This window comes from Anarhichas minor, unplaced genomic scaffold, assembly GCF_050575085.1.
Source record: "Anarhichas minor isolate MPS153535 unplaced genomic scaffold, ASM5057508v1 ptg000029l, whole genome shotgun sequence".
Lineage (NCBI taxonomy): Eukaryota > Metazoa > Chordata > Actinopteri > Perciformes > Anarhichadidae > Anarhichas > Anarhichas minor.
The window spans coordinates 2,009,062-2,029,715 of record NW_027466475.1 but is presented as its reverse complement, the minus strand read 5'-3'; the positions used below and the strand labels follow the sequence as shown (position 1 = coordinate 2,029,715).

Below are 20,654 nucleotides of genomic sequence, written 5' to 3'. Positions count from 1 at the left end.
TTAAAAGCATCCTCACGGTGTGGACCTCACGCTGTCGCCAACAATCGATCCTCTTGCACATCTGTGAGGCAGTTGGTTCTCACTGTCTCCTATGGCGTCATGTCCTGGTGTTACTTTTAAAAATCTTTCCAACATCTCCTCGGATGGAGGAGGAGACAAAGGGCACCATATCGTCAGTATAAGAGCTCTCCAGAAACCAAAACCGAAGCTCTTGGAAAGAAACTAAACGGACGGCGTCAAATCCTGGTTCTACGAGTGTGAGTGTGTATATTTCCTACATACGTTTGGCTATGTGTGAGTGTGTTTTTATGGCTCTTTTCGATGTGTGTGTGTGTGTGTATTTTGGCATCCTATATACTTATTAGCAGATGGTCTCCATCAGTATTGATGGTAGTAGTCAGGTGCGTCCACACCGTACAGCTCGGCCAGGGTCCTGAACCTCGGACCCCAGTCGTTCAGGAAGTCGTAATCCAAGTTCGAACCCGTGGAGGAACTCCCCAGAGAGCTGAGGCTTCCGGCTAAAGACTCTGGTCCCTCGTAGCCGTAGATGTGGAGGGTGTCGTACGGGAAGCCGTCCCTGTCGTGGTCCGCCTCATCCTTCTTCACCTCGATCATCACGGCCATGTCGCCCTTACAGGCGGTGGGTTGTGCGTGGTGGGGGGGTTTCTGCACCATGGCGTAGAGAGATGGGTGGGGGTGGCGGTCCGGGTGACGGAGCAGGGAGCCATCGTGGCAAGCGGAAGAGAGGATTGAGACATCGTAGCTAAAAGAGAGGAATTAAATTCAATGTTTACTGGTGAACTCTGAGAATTTGTCATTTGAAATAAGTCTATCAAACATATAACATCTGCTGTTAAATGCACACTCGTGTTAGTAGATGTGACCAAAAAAGACAAATAAACATAACCTAAGATTATCTGATATAATATTCAATCCTATTTCACAACTAGGACGTAAAATTGTATCTTTTCAAAACATAATCATTCAGAAAGCCTTCAATCGAAATATAGGTTATAGTATGAGAACAGAAATATAATATTTCTTTCTTCTGCTGCTTATGTTCACTTCTTTACTTCCTTAATCCATCGTCTCTTCAGACAGCATGCAGTACGGTGCCGTTACTATGGATAGTGTAGGGATTATGTATGGTTTTAATACTATTAAATATAGATACGATTAGATCTGGATTAGATTAAACTTTAATCGTTTCTTTTGGGCAAACTGGGTCATCAAATTGACAGATATAGCAAAGAAAATAAATATTGCAAATGTAGAGGGTTAATAGAGTATATGGTTTTCTAAATATAAAGTGCAAAATAATAAAAGTAGAGCATCTATAAAAAGACATTAATAGAGAAGGTATAAAATGAAAATATTTGTTGAACTGCATTTAAAAATATATAACTATCAAGATGCAGGCAACATAAAGAGTATTAAAGTGAAAAACATTTAGATCTACAACAAATCTTTTATCGTTTGACATTAAATTCATAATTATTGTTTTGTGTCAATGGTTAAAGGATGGGGAGTGTTCCCCTGTGGAAACTGTGTCAGCACATATCAGTTATATTCTGAGGTTGTTTCTTCTTTCTCTTCTTCTACCTACCCATTAGTGTCCATCTCTCCTCCTCCCTCCTCATCGTACGTGACCAGCTGCTCGTGAATCTCCCCGCTGTTCTTCAGACTGGCCAGTGAATCCTTCTGGTAGCGTTTCCTCATCACAAACAGGATCACTATGACTGAGAAGCAGCAGAGGATGGTTTTGTTTTAGAACATGTTCATTCTGTGGATCCTCTTTGACACAAGATAATGCAATATTAGGGATGGAGGAAAACTTATATATGTTTTGATTGGAAATAGATGAATGTATAGGCCATGTATAAAAGAGGAACAGTGTAAAACACTTCGTTGCACATGGAAAACCTCCACAGTTTGTCCTGCCATCTTTCCTGCTGGACCAACAGTGTAAATTTAAAAAACGAGAGAGAATTAGGCCAAGAAAATGGAAACGGAAAAAAAAGAATGGGGGCAAGAAACAAGTGAGGAAAGTGGAACACTAACGAGGGATTGAGACTAGAAAACAGAGCAAGAATGAGGGGAGAGAATGAGGAGCGGGTGGTTTTAGGTGTCTGAGACGTTTCGCCTCGAGCATGAAAACCTCAGATGAATCCACTCAGCCAGAGACAACACAGGAGAGACGGAGAGAAAGGGGGGAGCGTAAGAAGCAGGAAGAGAGATTCAGTAAATACAAGAGAGGAAGTGCAAATGAGAAAGCAAAACGAAGGGGGGTGAGAAGGAAAGGGAAGGAAAGTTGGATGTGGCAGGTGACAAAGAAATAAACAATTGAGAAAGAGAGAAAAGGGGGTGAAGAGGGGAAACACAGGAAGAAGTAAAGAGAGCAAACACAAGAATGTGAGCATAAGAAAACAAAGGCATTAGAAAATGTTTTGTTGACGTGACAAAGAAGGCGAGCAGCTGCAGGGATTAAGACTCTTGTCTGTGTAGCCTGAGGACCTTTACTCAGGAGTCCCGTGTGGAACCAAAAATTGAGTAATGTTTACTGATGATGTCACACGTCTTAAAGTACGAAGCGTACGTCACGTTACAAGCGTACTTATTTTAAGCCAGACCAATATGTTGTTTCGAACCCTAAAGGGCCTTAACTGTTGTTGTTGTCACGAATACTTTCACACAGAAAGTGAATATTACGTGACAGTTTTCAGCTTTCAACCAATCATGTTGAACGGGTTGAGCTGCACACAAACAACAACAACACGGAGGCTCTGGAGACCGAACCAAGACGGCAAACTTTATTACTCCTTTCAACCTTGACAAAAGCAGCACAAACTAGATCCACTCCTTCTGTTCTTACCTTTCACAATAAAAGCCTTAGACATATAATATTCATAGGGAAGTATTTCGCATTTTGGTGGGAACACACTTTAAGATGTTGAAAAGTCCACCAACTATTTATTTTTGACTTAAAATTCAGAAAGAAGCACTTATTGAGTGCATGGACATTTATCGAATGCAGTTTGCCCGGCTGATTTAAAGACAGGCTATGTGGGCAACAAGGACTGTAAACTTTAAAAACTTTCTTCCCACAAGAACAGTCAAAGTTATAAAGAATAAACGCATTTAAAATAATCTTAATGAGACTAAAAGACAGCAACACCAGTGTGATTTTATCGCCTGGTCTGATCAACGCCCAAGTCCTAGTTATAATAGGCCCAGCAATCATTTACAAGCTTAACTGTAAAGAAAATTGGGAAAAAGGTCAAAGGAATAAAAGAGATTTTGAGTCTATAGATGCATAAAATATAGACTTTTACAGATTATTTGAAGTAAATCTGGTGAAAACAGGAGGGTTGCAATACCATCGTTGCATTTCTTTCGTCCGAGTTAAGAAACATGATAATAAAGTGGGATAAAAGTTTTTCTTATTCTTGCTTACGCCCCGAAATTCAGTAGCCATAGAGATGAGGTAATGAGGACAAGGAAGCAGGAAAGAGGAAGAGAAAGAATAGAAGGAAAAGAGAAACAAATAAGGAGAGCTGTCAGCGATTGAGGGAAGGAGGAAGTGCAAGAAACGGGAGAAGTCGTGGCTGAGGAAATCAAGAGAGGAGACAGCGGAGGGGAAGAAGGGTACATTAGATTAGGCCCCGAGCCTCGGTCCCGATATGAACCTCTTTCTCTCCCAGCGGACGGGCAGCATTAGCCATGCCTTTTAGTCGAGGGCGAGCAGGACTAATTTAAGTTTGCCTGGGAAACCAACAGATTAATCTTTTACAACACATGCTCTGCAGTTTAATAAGCTCTGCAGATATCAGACTTAGAGGGGAGAGAAAAGAGGAAGAAAAAAGAAGAAGAAGAAGAAGCCCTTTCTTTGTAGAAAAAATGACTGAGAAAAAAAAATTTATTTCCGTGTGTCAAACCCGAGTTCTTGTGAGAAAATGCGTCTGTGAATGGGGAGCACGGTAAATTGCTTTGGGCCCTGGCAGATAATGACAAGTGCATTAAATAGTTAATCTGGCCTGTGTTTGGGGGTGTTTGATAAAGAGAAAGAGAGAGACAGAGAGACCCAGAGGGGAAGAGAAAGAGGAAGAGAGAGATGAAGGGGAAAAAAAACAGAGGGGAAAAGGCGCGATAGTGAAGGAGTATATTAATAGTTAATAGGTTGAGTGTTTGGCGGTGTTTGATAAGCAGACGGCACCTAAAGACCTGATAAACTCTTCTCATTACCGCTCCCATTCTTCTGCTGCTTTTTCCCACAATTCTCCTCTTTCGGCATCTCTCTTCTTTAACCTCTTTCTGTCTCTCTCTGTCACTCAGTCGGTCTCATTGCACCTCAGTTCCCCGTCTCACTCTCCTCTCATCTGTCGGCCTGTTGCACCCCTCTCCATCTCCCGTATCTCAGTCTAGATATACGGTCTCCATCTGTCACTCCACCTCCATCCCTCTTTATCTTTAACTTCTCCTTGTTTTTTTTTTCCTCGGCACTTTTCATCCCAGCTCCCTCTTGTTTGGCCAACTATCTCTGACTTGCCTCTCATCCAACATGACAAGTGTCTCTTTTTTTTACCCCCAGAAAAAAAAGAAAGAAAAAGGAGCAGGGGGCGAAGGTATCAAAGAGAATATTGAGCTCACAACCGCAGGCATTATTTCCACATCCGTCGCTGCATTATTCATAAAACCAACAACAAAGGGAGGGGCGAAAGCTCCCCGCAAAACGCAAACCTTAGTTATCGCAAAGCAAGGGTAAGTGGATGTGTGTAGATGCCCCACTCACACAGGGCTGGAGCTTTGCATCCAACGGCGATGCTGTCGTCATGAATCTCTTCTCAGAGATTAAACCTCTGCAGGTTTAAGAAGACTTAGATTCACAAACAATCAACGAAATGTTTGTTTTTCTGCTTTCCATCACTGATTCGAACTACAAACATGTCTTCAATTCCCGTTTATTAGTGTTTGATGAACCCAAAGATGCTCTATTATAAAGATGATGCATTACAACCTTACACTTCCTGTTCCCCTAAGTGGGCGTGGTCGTGTCCCACCTGAGAGTTACGTGAATGTATGAAAGCACATTGGGTTATATTTGCAAAACGTATTTAGATATTTTCTCGGATAACGGCCCAGCGTATCTTCATACAACGATTCGTTTGATAACTTACGAAAAGTTAATCCTCATTTTTCGTGCATTTTTCTACGAAAGCCAGCAACACGTGTCAATTTCCGCACGTCTTTTTAAAGTAAACTTCCATCTTCACAGCAAACAACTCAGTAAGGTTTAGCCAACAAAACTGCTTAGTCAGGTTTAGGAAAAGATCGCTTTTTGGGTTAAAATGACTACAGAAGTGCCGTTACTGAAGTACGCAAGTTACGTGACACATAAATCAACGTTGACTTCTCATTTCACAGCGGTCTCCTGGCTGAAAGATCGCTGTTTTTCCACCTCCCCTCCCACCGTCCCTGTGTGTGTTTTTAGGGTCTTTATACTTCCTCGTTTAAGATTACGTGTATAACATAATTTTTCAACCATGATTAGCAAAATGACTTGGCTAGTGCGTTAGTCAACGTCCGATCTTGTAATAGTGTGCTGAGACGGAGAAAGGTCTCCAACAGAGTTCATTTTCTCCTCATTTGTCCGTGTGAAAAATGTTACTTCAGTGTCAGAATGTTCAGAAGACATGTGGCTTGTGAAAAATGGGTCCAATATTTACTTTGGTGACTATGAAGAGGAAGAATGGGTCATAATCTGTGTTGAGCTAATAGACTCATAGACCTGCTGCGAGTCTCTTAAAGGGGCGGGGCAGTGGTGAAACAAACGCCAAACAAACCCAGAGCCTCACAGGAAGTGGCACATTTTATTTGTTCTGCTTGTTTGGAATACTTGCGTTTGATTTGTTTACTTCCAACAGATTTCCTACTTCCAAGTTTCAATTGCCACCTCTTTCAGCGATCACCTTCTCACTGAAGGTGGGAAATGAAGTGATATTCAGTTGGCTGCAATCTGGAGCCTGACCACTGGATACCACTAAATCTTACACACTGCAGCGATTTAGAGTTGTGCTCATATGTTCACGATGGACAGTGTAGACAAGATTATACAGCAGAACCAGCGATATCAGCTTTCTTATTCCTTGTCAAAAACCTGGCACCTTAATTACCCACAATGCAACTTGACCACTTACAGGTCTTTTGAAGATTCAGGTGTGTTCTGCTGGTAGCGGCTAATGTAGCATATAGCCTCAAGCAGAGATGAGGAGGTCTGGTGAGCTCACTTCTTTTTAACTAAACTACTTTGAATTTTTTATTTATTTCCAAACTTAGTCTTTAACTCCAACTGACGTGGACTCAAGTGACATCACTTGAGGCAATATACTAGCTTCAGCACAGCTCTTTTTGGAGTCACAAAAAGCTTTATTCAACTTGTTTCACATATGCAGTAAAAGACTTTGATGTGTGGAATTGTTAGAGTTGGCCTTCAAGGTGCTCTTGAAGATGAAACAATGGTCACCGGAAAAAGAAAGTTTCTTCAGGCACTCTTAGAAATATTAAGAAAAAAGGATTATCTCCACAGCCCTGACAGATGATCTCTGAGAAGAGCTGTGCAGAAAATCTGAACAACGAGCGAGGAGAAAAGGGAGGAGCGAAGAAAGGAAAAGAAACGTAAACTTACCGAGTATGGTCAGTATGCAGAGCAGAATGGCTATCAGGGCGTGAACGCTCACTCCCATCCTCCGAGCGCCAGCTTTGCACTGCGTAGGAATCCGCCTGGCATCACACCGACACGACTACAACAGACAGGACAATCAATCAGTAACTGCATTAGTGAAATCTAAGATATACACTGCATGTGAGGAGAAATTCAGAGTTTCACAGTATTTAAAGGCAGGGTTGGTAATCTTCAAAAACATTTTCAATATTTTTGTTGAACTTCTCATTACATCCTGACAGCAATGAATTAATCAAATGCTCTGACAACAAAATAAATCAAGGTAACAGGTTTCATTCGACCTGAATGTAATGATTGAGCGGTCTGTGTACCAGCCTGTCTAAAGATGATCATTTTAGGGGAGTGGCTTTGGAGAGAGGCCTAAAGGAAAGAGTTGTCAGTGTTACCGATTTGGCGACTGTCTTGCTTGATTCAGCATTTTTTTTGGAGCTTGTGCCGCTAGCTACGTGCGTTGGAAAAGAGTTGGCAACATTGGGCCTGTTTTTCTGTCAGATAATATTTTGGGAAATCTATCATACTTTTGCAAGTTTCTCAAGTTTACCAGCCTTGCCTTTTGCCTAAATAAAGAACGTACAACAAACTCAAAACTACTTGGTTAGGTTTAGAAAAAGATTGTGGTTTAGGTTCAAACACGTAGGCTATGTTACAAACGAAGGTTTCACACAGGACAGAAACTGCAGTGTTTGACGATATCATCTGACTTCCTTAGAGGCAGCTCTGCATGTCTTGACTCAGTATTACCAGGGTATTACTTTTCCGATGTATAAATAGGAACAGTGAATGAGAACAGCCTGTACAAAAACACACAAACAGACCTTGATTGCCAGCTTGGTGATGCTGGTCTGGACGAGCTGCCCTCCGTCACTGATGCGCACATCCACGCTGTAATCCTTGGGGTCATCCAGGCTGAACGGCCCCTGTTTCACCGTGATGTCTGCTGTGCTGTCTTTTAGAAAGAAGCATATAAATACACACGGTGAGTGTACAAAATGACACCTCAACACAAATTTACCCTTTTCCTTTCCTGCAAAATCCATGTCTAATTTGTCTGAGTCATCACTTTGTCTCACTGAAGCGGATCTAATGTTCACCTGCCTTGTATATAGTCTTTAAAGTCTATTTATACAGCGAGCGTCTGTTGCAAGATATAAGAAGAAGAGAGTCGTCACATGAAGGCAGACAGATCGTTTGTGATTATCTTGTCAGTTTGGTGCATTTAGGATTTTAGTCATTTAGGATTATAGCTAATGGCAGCATCTTAAAAAACCTGAAATAGTGGCCTACATGAGGCCAAACATTTTGTAAATTCTCGAAAGACTGTTATCTCATTTGCAGAGGAGAATATTGTTGACAATGTAAACAATATGGCCCCTAATCATTTGAATATAATGTGGTTAATTGGTGGCCAGACAAAAAGGGTTTCTCAAAATACACAATGAGCGTAAAGTCAAAAAGCACCAACAGGGAATAGAACAAAATAAAAAAAAAGAATAGAAATTATAGAGAAGGGAACATGTTGAGCAGAACAGAGCTACGTCTTCCCTGCAGGCCTGACCAACAATACAGCCATTACTCAAACCCCCGGCAGGCAGAAGTTTCCTGCAGAGACGACGGGGAGAGCCTTTCTCCACAATATCCCACCGCTGGAGGAATTCCAGAAACACAATGGCAGGAAAGACCCTTGCGAACACTCAAACATACGAAGACGCACTCTGCTGAACTTTCAGACAGAGAAATAGCTCTGGTTTGAATAAAAACAACCTGGGTGTTGCTGACATTTGCACATATTGGACTTTGAGTTTGAATTATATCTGTCTTGTGAAAGAAGGGAAATCACTTGGCTCAATAATTTCATCCCTCCTGAGAGATTTTTTATATGAGCTCTGACTCCACCGACATCCCAAAATGCCTTAAGAAATTGGTGTGACGCCATTTGGTAAGACCGGGTTGGCTGGAAACATACTAGTCAGTCAAAATCACGGCCACAATAGCTGACGGCCAGTCATCTCATTAGCTATGTCGTCTACGGCACAAACAACTTCCCACATCGCACAGATGGATTCCTCAAATCCAGTTCTCAAACTATTTGCATGGAAGGATTTTACGGGAGATAAAGTAAACTGACCCGCTTACTGAAAGTTCAACATGTCTGACTCTCAAAAAACGATCTATACAGACACCTCACTGTGATCAAGTTTCCATTGTTGTCTCCAAGACAACATGCAGTTGCTGACGGTGTGTGTGGGAGGACATGCGTACAGAAGAAGCCTTAACTAACTGAATAAAAGATGAAAACAGCTTCTGTCCTCCCTTCATCTCGTCTCTCTTCCCCGTCTCGTCTCCCGCTCCTTCTTTGTTTGAATCCGTCCCTCTGGATTTCTCTATATTTCCCACTGTCCTCTCTACATCTTTTGTTTGTTCTCTCCATCTCTCTCTTCCCGCATCCCATTAGTCTCTCCTCATCTCCTCCTCTCTCTTGTCTACTATTAATGCACTGAGCTCGCTGTGGCTCCGTGGTCTGAACACCGAGTCACTTGTCACTTCGCTGTGCAGCTACACCGACTGTTGTGTCTTTCAGGGTCCCGAGTAATGAAAGCAAGTTTTAAAGAGCTGGTAGTGGATGAATATTTTAAAAGCCTTCACTTTGCAGCTCTTGTTGCATGTGTGTGTGTGTGTTAAGTGGTGTGAGGTGAGGTGCTGTCAGATGTTTCTTGGGGGGCACAGGGGAGAACAGAGGTTCACACGAACAACCAGCACTTATCAAACTATCTGTCTCCTTTTCGGCTGTTGACTTTCTGTTCCTCCTTCTTCCTAGTTCACTTCCCCCTTCTCGTTTATCAATATCTCTATTATCCACAGTCAGTATATAAGAAGTGGAGTACTATACCCTGATTTATGGTCTGTTTGGCTCTAAATGGACCATAATGTACTAAATGAACATCATGCTGTATTGAAGAAGACTTGAAACTAGAGATTGAGACCATAAACTCATGTTTACAATGTTTACTGAGGTAATAAATCAAGAGAGAAGTAGAGTCATTTTCTCATAGACTTCTATACAACCAGAGGAGTCGCCCCCTGGTGGACACTAGAGAGAATGCAGGTTTGAAGACACTTCTGAATTGGCTTCACTCGTTAGAACCGGAGGTGCTGTTATCTTTCTCTCCTCTGTTTCTTTCTCTCCTTTCATTTAATGAAGTTTCCTACTTTCATCATGTCCTCATCTCCTCTCTCCTTTCTATTATTTTATCTCATTCTACTCCAACTCATTCTCATTTTCTCTCCTCTCTCTTTTCCAAACTCTATTCTCTTGTTCATCGCTCTTCATCATTCTCTCTCCTTTTATATTTGCCTGCATTTTAACACGGTTTCACTTTAATGTTACCCGTCTTCCTTAATCCCGATCTCTCCGTCTCGCTTCCTTTCATCTTTTTCTTCCACCTCTGCCTCATCTGTCTTTCCTTTTGCTCTCCTCCGTCTCCCTCTTCCTCCTTCTCCATCGGTTCAACATGTCAACCCCTCCAGGCACGAGCAGAGAGGAAATGGATGAGTTCATACCTCTGTTTATCTTCCTTTCAGTGCGTTTCAAGTTTCACTTAAATTAAATAGTAACACTTCACCTAAATCTTTCATCTGACTACCTAAGGCTTTCATCTATTCAGACTTTTAATATTTGACTAGAACAGTTGGTAACTCTTTTCCTCCGGCTTTCATGTTTTATAACGCTACGTGATGATCAAAAATGATGAAAACTGTTTTACTTGTGCCATTTTGTGTCCTAAGCTGAATAACCCAAATAGGCTTTGGATGTCTGACGCAACAGAGCACCAACCTTTGCCTAAATATCAATGTCTGGATCAAAGCAAATGCCTCTGTCAGGGTTTCACACCATCATCCGTGTCACAGTCTGTTTATTCGATCTGACATTTTCTAACTTGCATATTTATATCTACACATTTTCACTCCCAAATGGCAGCGGATCTACTGATTGTAGACGCTGCTTTGAATTTAGAGTAATCTTTTGGTAACAGAAAGCTCTGTTTTTATGTTGAGTGATGGAGCCAGCAAAGAGGCCAAGAGTAGAATACAGCTGACAAACAGAACTATATGTAACTCAACGTATCCTCATACAACGGTTCGTGTTGGTGTCTTGTGAAAAAGTTCCTCCTCATTTTGTGTGCGTTTTCCTACGAAAGCCAGCAACTTGTTTCGACTTCTTACATACAGAACATACAGTCCTTTCAAAATAAATTTCCTTCGTTAGGTTTCAGCAACAAAACTACTTTGTTAGGTTTAAGAAAAGATAATGTGATGCGGATTGGCCACCATTCTTTTTAAACACCATAGCATATAGAATAATAAAAGTCAGTCTACCGCTTGGATCCGAATTGAAATAATCATATTTTTGAAACTCGGCACAGATATCCACGGTGCCCAGAAGATGAAACACCAAGACTTTGGTGATCCTCTGACGTTTCATATCGTGCACAATTCACAATTGCGATTTTGTATAAACACGTGATCTATCCTTCTGACTGTGGAGATTTTTCTTCTAGCGCCACCATTGTTTAGTAAATAAGCTTTTGTTATGTCTTAGAACATTTTTGTAAAGCCCTAAATCTATCAAAACAATAAACACATATCAAAATGAGCATCCTCTCATGCACAAGGCTCGGCCTGTTGGTGCAGTTTTTCCCTCTACTCTCCATGGTTTTATTGAAAGAAAGCACCACAGTAGCGCTGTGTGTAGCATGTTCCTTTAACATCCTGAGCTGGCATGAGTTTAGAATACATCTTCAGCTCCACCGAGCCACTTGCTCTCATTATTTTCAATATTTGCTGTTGTGCATTGTAGACAGCACTTACGGTCCCAGACAGGCTCTCTAAATCCCCCGTCTGGCTGGGAGAACCAAAGCATGCTTTGAGAAGTTAAAATAATTTTTAACTTTAAGCAACAAAGCACTGAGCCTCAAATGGAGTTTCCGTTGTCGCATAGCAACAAGTGCCAAGGCCGGCTCTTCTTGAGAGCAAGAAATATAAAGGTAAATATATGCTCGGTGCACACAAAGACTCACTGCCATAGTCTTTGATGGAGAAGTTGGAGCTCTCACTGGCCAGGCTGAAACTGAAGGAAGCTGGCTGGTCGTCTTTATCTGAGGCTCGCAAGGTTCCTATCACCTGAGGAGCAACACAAACATTAATTCATCCTGTATACAAACTTGTTTATACCCAGTGCAGTCTAACTGTCTGCAGCACATATTGTTTGGGAAATTATCCCAGTTACTAAAATGCAATGCACATATGGTTGACATATTACAATTGCCCATCTTTCAAAGATTGTGACTGGACTTTCTTGGCCTTAGTACATGTTATTATACCACATAACCTTCAATAACTGTCTTTATACTGCATTTCTTGCTCTGACCGAATGCAAAAACGTCCACATTCAATGTATCTGTGCTTTGCAGAAACGTACAATGCCAACATTCTTTCCTGGCAACTGGACTGTAATACTCCGTCTATTTTTCTGCCACCCTGGTCTTCGGGTTGTGACACAGATATTAGTGAACTTCCTGTTTTACAAAATACAACTGAAGATCAGGTATTCATGAAGTCCAAACCCAATAAAGTTACTGTAAATATCTACTAAAATAAAGACAACCTGCTGTAAATACTGTGTTTTTCTCACCGTGTCCGTGAGGTCGTTCTCACATACGAAGATCTCATCCACAGTCAGTTCAGGCTTGTTGTCATTGATGTCCTGAACTATAATGTTGACTTTCACAAATGACTCCAAACCTGCAGAGGACAGACGGCAGCACCTGATTAGTTTTGTGTGGGACGATGTTAAAGATTAAAAACACACAATAAGTTGATGGCTGGAAAACCTATTGATTTATTTATGATTACTTTATTTATGATCGTTTGTTTTTCCCACTAAAAAGGATGTTCACTATAGAAAGTTGTGTGTCCCATCTTTGATGCAATATAAATATTTGTTTCTTAATAACTAAAAGTAAGGGAAAGTGATTTTAGTGCAATTTTTAAGAGTTTGAAGCACTTTTTTTATGATTATCTGACTACTTTTGTGAATTATTGTGGCCTGGATAATCACGTCATTACATTTTCATCATCATATCGTGTCTCACAATGTGCTGACGATGGAAACAGACATATCTGTGAGCTGCCTGCAGGGTTTCTTTAGAGCAAATGTTTGCTGGAGGATAAAAAGAAACCCTTACATGTAACTCTCGTGATGTAACGTAATCTTATTTAACGCTTATGTGGTCCTCAATGTGGAGAGAAAATAAATCATCTGGTTAGAAGAGAGATTGAAGAACACAGGTGGGCCAACAGGAGAAACAATTACACTCCAAACAATCAATTCTTAATCTTTTTAAAAATATCACATAAGTAAAATCAATTACTACAAAGCATTTTTACAAATTCTCCATGTTTTATCAACGTTTTTGTTTATTTAATGTCGTACTTTCTTACTGTTGTCTTCCACGGCTCACTTCACACAGCTTGCTTGTCATCTACCTTAGCGGGCTGATGTGACAGTATGGAGCTGATCAGGTTTGTGTATCTCTGTCTTTGATAGAGCTGATTAAGGTCATGTGCCTGAAAGGATTTCTATTCGTGAGCTTTTTGTTTGGCAGTTGTTGTTTTTTGTCACATTAAAGCAGCTTTTACACTTATTTTACATCACTGACGCTTTCAGTATTGGTCTTTTGATAAATGTGTGGGTCTCTTTCCTGCCTCTTGTTCAGAGATTTTAAAACTATCTTTAGTACAGCACATGTACTGTATATATCGAGGACCTTGTCAAGCTCAGGGGACCATTGTGTTCCTTAAACATCGTGACAAGCCTCTAAAATAGAATTCTAGATTTCATTCATTGCCGGTCTAAAAATATATAGTTTGGTTTTGGAGGCTGCAAGTGAACAAAGAGACCCACTAATGTGATTTTTTTCCTGCTTTCTCGCTCCTTCCCGTGTGGGTCGACCAGGTGTTGATGCAATGTGTTAAATCTATAAAGAAAATCCCTGTTAATGCGTTAGACTTCCATCCCTCGATAAATCCAGAGGAGCTGCTCAGTGAACAACGAGAGAACACGCTGTCTTTTATTGGCCTTTCTAACTCCTTCCCTGTTTGCACATTACCGTTGTTGGAGAAAACACATGGTTTCGATTATTTATCTGAGGCTCTTTTGTTCAAAAGAAACGGGATTAATAAACTGAATTCCTGTGTGTGTGTGTGTGTGTGTGTGTGTGTGTGTGTGTGTGTGTGTGTGTGTGACGCACCACTTGGCTCCTCCTGTGCTTTAACTTGAAACATGTGTGTGGCCTCCAGCTCTCTGTCCAGCATCCTCAGGGTGGACAGCTGACCGGTGAACTGGTTGATACTGATAGGACAGTCCTTGTCTAAGATGGAGTATCTAACCAGAGAGAGCAAGAGATCAGGGTAACAGTTATACGCAGGATTAGTTGCATTATTTATTTTTTTATTTTTTTGCACAGCATCGTACCGAATGCTCTTGTTGGCTTTGTCAGGATCTCTGGCTGTGACGGTTCCTATGTTGCTCACAATACGTTCCTCCTCCACGGTGAATGTGTAGATGGGCAGCGAGAAGAGCGGTGCCTCGTCTACATCCAACACCTTGATGTTCACCTGTCAATTTCAAATGAATTCAGTTGAAAGACAGCTTGTTATTTCTGCACGTCTGGTCAAGATTAAAAGATTTAAATCGACTAGAATTGTTGGGATGAAAGTTTTTGTTCTTCGTCTCTTCAATGCATAATGTCACACATTGATAAAAAGCAGGGTGATGGCTTAGAGGCTACATACGTCCTGTTGGATAATTACCTGGGCTGTGGTGACAGCACTGCCCATGTTGTCCGCAGGAAAACGCAGGTTTCTCAGGTTTTCTCGCACCTGGACGGTGAAAGTGTAGCTGCTCGTCGTCTCGTAGTCCAGAGCCTGAGAGTCCGAGAAAGAGTTAACTGGGAATTCAGTCCACAGCAAGTCAAGAATAACTACTAATCAGATCAGAATTAGATTTCATTTTGAGCATATATTTGGAGCTCTTGTCATCCTTGTTTATATGGCCAAATAATGTTGTGTTGAGGAGTTGATGAGGGCCAAAGGGGCTAAATATGCACACTGAGCATTGTTTTATTATTGTACTAATGCTGTCAATAGTTGTAGGTTACAGTATTTAAAAGAGCAGTTCCACTGGACTTCTAAGATGATTATTTGTTTCCCAAAGGGTTCGAAACCGTCTCGGCTCATTTTTGTGTCTACATCTGATGCACCTGGAAATCCTAAATGACTCTGTTCTCTTATCAAAATGCAGTAAACCTTATCAATGTCATGTTTTTGAGACTTAACTTTAATGTCTCACTACTTCAGTAAACACTTAATATCCATAGAGGAAGTGACATTCCACATTTTGAATCCTCCTCAAAAGTGTATATTTCCATAAGTCTTGCTCATATTTTTAGACTGGGGACACAAGTGCATTTGCACTTCTCTTTTTTTTCTGCTCAAATGCACCACACATCGTCATCCCCAGTGCATTCACACCTGCGTCTGTTCACCAAGGACAGCTGTCGATTGCAGGTGTAAAAAGGCTCTAAATGTCACAACCTGGTTCAGCTCAAACTCTGGATTTAAGAAACACAGCAAAGTGCCATATTTTCCCTCCATGTTAAACATGTTTTCATGCATGAAAACACCTTATTCCTTTCACTTCTTCAAAGTCTGCACGAACTGAGACATGCACAGTGTTACGAATGCTCTTTCATGTCAACAGATATATGGCAGCAAGCTCTGCTTACCGTCACATTTCTGCTTATCGTTTCTTTGCCCTGTATAAGCAATAGCCTACTGTTCGGTTAAATGTTGTTTCTGGCGGACTTTTTTATCTGTGGATGGGACACCACAGGTAGGCAGGAATATTCTGTTAACTGGATTATTCATGGTAACAGGAATACTCAGTCGCAGGGTATCAAAGGCATGTGTAAACAGCTTAACAAGAATAAGACCTTAACCGCAGTGAGGACAATAGCTGGCTTACTCCCTGCACGAATAAACACAGCCGGTGAGAAAGATGAGAGGGGCTACAGAGCTGAGGGGCGAGTCGAGCAGAGAGAAGATTGTGGTGCGATTCGATTCCAGGCCGTGCTATTACAGAGCTCAGTTCATTAGAATACATATTCAGCTCTCCCATGTCCAAAATACTTTATCTGAGGAGCACAATCCAGTGAAGTAAACCTGCTAGAATTCCTGCAGGCATAAGTAGCTCTCCTCACCAGGAGGAGGCCAGCACTGTTGGGTTTGAATTCTAGTGTTATTCGTCCAATGTCCTGCATTACCATTGAAACATTAGCATACTTGAAGTCATGGAAATCCTCTCAGGCCACTGTGGCCTTGATTCTTATGCTCAGCTCACGGATGCTGATAATGTTGGTGATACGGTCATGTAAATCTGTGTTTGTGCTCGTTTCCTACCATTCGGAATTAAAAGCACCACCTAAAAAGATGAAAATATAAAATGAACATTAAACCCACCGTTTTTGGGGGCTGGAAGTGTGAGTATGTAACACTACCTAAACCACTTTCATTTCATTTTAGATTAACCCGAAAAAATGTAGGGGACCTTCTACTTCTACAAGGGGTACTCCTACATGTTGCCAAAGGGTACATGGCTTTCAGAGAAAGTTTAAATATAACAAATTGCTAATGCTAATGTATAGTACATTTATTGTCTTGTCTTTAGTGAATCATAACATATTGGTTATGGATTTAATCTGCGGATGCTCTGGTTCATATTGAGACCAAACCTTTCTATGAATGTAAGTTTTTGAGCCATGACAAAGGCCAACATGTGGCCTACAACAGACTAGGTGAGGCTATTGTTTAGCCTAGCCGTTTGCCGGGAATCCGTTTTGCTACTGAAGCAGGTTAAGAGGAGTGAGGAGTAAACAACAGTCAATGAAATAGCTTTTTTTTAAATTGTGAATCACCGCAAACACAAGAGGTCCTACGTACAGTCATATGTGAGCACAGAAAGTCAGGCTGATGGTTCCAGTAGTATGCGAGATTGGGTGCGGACAGATAAAGTTCATAAACACTTGCATGCACATGTCTCACGGAGAAAAACAATGAAGCCATCACATCTTTCAAAAAGGTGAAGAGCTACTGGAGCCTATCTAAGAGGGCTGTGGGAACCTGTGGGATCCAAATTAATCAGTATTCCCACTATCAAATTGACCCAAAGCAAGGAATGCTAAAAAATAAAAGTTTTTAGCCGTAAGATATCGTCTATTCATTTGTTGCCACATGCGCCTCCTACCTGTTTGAGCATGAGGTTGCCATCCTTGTTGGGGCTGCTGAGTTCGATGCTAAACACTTTGCTGTTTTCATTTGGAATGATGAAGATGGGCTCTTTGTTCTGAATCTGATCCCTGTCCTCCAACTCCAGAGTGCCTATCTTCTCATTCAGCTTGTGGTCCTCCGGAACTTGCAGTTCATACGTCTCTGCAGACAGAAAACAGACATCGCTGTGAATATAGCTCCTCTAAATATGTTCATATGAATAACCCTGATCTTAAAATCAAGATCAAAGTGTTGTGTCCAGACGGGCAACAGATTGGAACCTTTCCTTCTGAAATATTTCTTACTTCGGGTGAAAGAAGCAATGTTGTCGTTGGTGTCGGCGATGGTGATGGTGACAGAGGTGGTGGATGTGCTGCCAGAGGCCATTCCTCTCATGTCCTGAGCTTTAACCACCACTACAAATTGGCTCTTGGTTTCCCGGTCCAGAGTGTTTATCTTGCAGCTGATCACACCTGCAGAGAGACAGTGAGAGAGACAGACAGACGGAGAGGGTGTTATCTTTGAGGTCAGCTCTGACTCATATTCAAGTAAAAATAGTTTGTAACATCTACACCTCTGCCTCCATTAACTTGTTAAGGAAAAAGACAATGCCGCTGCAGGATGAAATAATCATGTCGGACGTCAGCGCAGCCAGCCTACCTGTGATGCTGTCGATTTCGAAGGCAGAAAGTTCTCCGTGTGGGGTCAGAGAGTACCTGAGCTCTCCGTTAGCAGTGGTGGGGTCATCCGCGTCGGTTGCCCTCACCTCAACTACTTTAGTTCCTGGATAAAGAACATGAATTGTTGAAGGCATCATGCAGCTTTTCAAAAATGTCCAACCCAAATGTTCTTTGGTTGATTAACACAACATGATTATGTTCTAAGATTGTTTTATTTCAGTCACTAATGTGCCATTTTTTTCCCAGCAGGATGTGCTAATGATTGTGACAGGTGTTGACATTATTGTTTAATTATGTCCCCACACTTTTCACAGTTCAGTCTATTTTTAATTATTAAATTAAATCCCTGGATGTTAAATGTCAAATACTTGCGGCAATAAAAACTTTTTTCCAGTAAGAATTTGCTTCATTTATGGTGTGGGCACATGGTCTGCAATGAGTTTTCGAACAACCCAGTCACCAGAAAACAATAGTTGGCATTATTCTTTTTATATCAGCATAGTATCATCCTTCAAATGCACAATGTCACATGTTTAACGTTGTGAAACAAGCAACAACACTACAGGGTTAAGGTTAGAAAAAAAAATCAGGCTTTGTGTAACTAGCGTAATAAAATAACAAGCAGTCGTAGCGGACTCTCTTAGGTATTGTTACGCAACAAGTGTACTTGGTGTCACTTGGGACACAAACAGCGATCTCCTGGGTGAAAGTCCTGTGTTTGCAGAAATGCACAGTGCAACATGGTTAATGTTGTGAAACAATTGGTTAGGTTTGTGTATAAATATCAACGTAACAATGTCAGATAACAACTGTAACTTGCGTGAATAAATAACAGTCCTCAGCGTAGCTCTCTTACATAAAGTGATGTAACAAGCATTAAATCAACATTGATTTGGTTTCACACGGGACACAAAAATCTGTCCCCTGGGTGAAAGTTTGTTTGACCCATCCACCACCCTTCCACCCTCCCTTGAGACGACTTTCACACTTGTAACTATACCACGTAACTTTCAATAACGGTTGCTAGAGCTACGACGTCACTTGATCTGACCGAATTCAAAAACGTCCACATTCAACGTATCCATGGTTTGCAGAAACGCACAATGCCAACATTGTTCCCTGGCGACTGGGAAGGAACCCACTGATGTTGTGGGCCTATAAAACTCATTTTAAATATGCAAGGTGATACAAATAAACCCAATTTGACAAAAACCTATTGAGCAACTGTTCAACCTGTTATCACCAGCTGATGATCTTTTTTGCCAATAGCTACTCACCTATCGTGGACCTCTCCGTAATTGATCCATTATATGATCCGGGAAAAACTGGGATGTTGTCGTTGAGATCCGTCACCTGGACAACAAACTCTCCAGCATCCTCTATCAACTTGTTGTTCCCATCATACATCCTGGCGGTTAAATGGTACGCGTTCTTCTCCTCTCGGTCCAGAGATCTGGTGACAAACAGGTCTCCTTTTTGATCCACAGTGAAGATGGTGTTTGCTCCTTCACCTTCTATTTTGAAGCTCTTCACCTCCACTTTCTGGCTCGACTTCAGCTGCGAAAGGAAAAAGTGAGTTGAGTGTCTCTTAATTTTCCCCCAGCTGGAGTGACGACTCAAATCAACACCCTTCCAGCAAATTTCCCACAGATGAACTGAGTATTCTAGCAAAATCAATCAAATATTCATCAAAGAGCTGGTTAGCAACAAGTTATTGCCCTAGATTCTTGGCTACAGCATTAAGACGGAATGGTAATGACAAAAAATACTCAAGCAGATAGGAAGTAGACCAGAAACACGAGGAGGATCTTCCTACCTGTCCTATCTTGTAGGCGGTGGGCGCAGGTTTCTCCTCTTCCACATAGAGAGAGTTCCAGATCCAATCTCTCTTCTGCCTGATCAGGACCGGATGGGACTCTTTCTTCACAATCTCAACGTTGCCTTCCACCGCAGGAAGGCCAGAATCTCCCGCAACAGCGAGAGAGACGGACATAATGGCCATAAGCCCCATAGTCCACAGCTGGAGCCAAGCCATCATCTAGGACAGAAAGTGATAGGGAGGGATGAGGGAAAAGAGGAGAGAGCAGAGAGGGGTAAAAGAACGAATAAGGGTGACGGGAGGATGCAGAAAGGAATATGTGAGAGGAGAGAGGGAGCAAAAAAGAAGAGGGAGGAGATCACATTAAAACCACTTATCAGCTGTGGACAGACCCTTTCACTGTGCCAGGGTGAGACTCGGAGTGAAGGCCAAGGACTCGCGGTCCCCTTACAGGCCACCGCTGAGCTCGAGGTCTAGTTATCATTGAGGACCAGGGCTCTTAAACCTTTTCAGCCTGGGACCCAAATGAAACATTTAGCCCCCCATCATGGGAACTGGGCTGAGGCATATCACTAATGTGGTCGCATGGGGATCTATTAAACATAGGCCTGTGACCCATTTTAGGTTCTGACCCACTGGCGTAGCATGAAGGAGAGACAGAAACAGAAAGAGACAGACGGACAGAGACGGAGAGAGGAGCTGACATTAAAACCACTTAGGATGTCCATCTTTATCAGCCATTGGAAAGGCCATTTACCATGAAGGGACTGTTTGACATTTTGAATTTCTGATCGGTTTTTATTATGCTCCCCTTTAATACAGCACATCAAATTGCAGGATAAAAAGAGAGTTTGGGTGCAACACAGTGAATGCTTTATTGCCGATACCAGTTCTGGATTCAAATCTAGGATCATGAGAGGAGGAGTCAGTTTTGCACATTCATTTATGCCAGACATCAGCAACAAGGACAAAGGTGTCAGCATAGTGGGCTTTGGCAAATCAAATGCAAGCTGTTGTTTGGCGAAAAAAAATG

General features: G+C 41.7%; 1 protein-coding gene across 1 annotated transcript; it reads right to left on the bottom strand.

The window, feature by feature from the left end:
• Positions 1-378: 378 nt before the first annotated feature.
• cdh5 (cadherin 5) lies at positions 379-19,840 on the bottom strand. Its single transcript, XM_076104164.1, has 14 exons — positions 19,619-19,840; positions 19,080-19,359; positions 17,783-17,905; positions 17,428-17,595; positions 17,100-17,284; positions 14,609-14,722; positions 14,271-14,413; positions 14,047-14,180; positions 12,429-12,538; positions 11,815-11,917; positions 7,555-7,685; positions 6,683-6,797; positions 1,607-1,739; positions 379-763 (listed from the first exon to the last, which is right to left on the bottom strand). Exons 1-14 carry the CDS (start codon positions 19,838-19,840, stop codon positions 379-381), a joined length of 2,346 nt encoding a protein of 781 aa, XP_075960279.1.
• Positions 19,841-20,654: the final 814 nt, after the last annotated feature.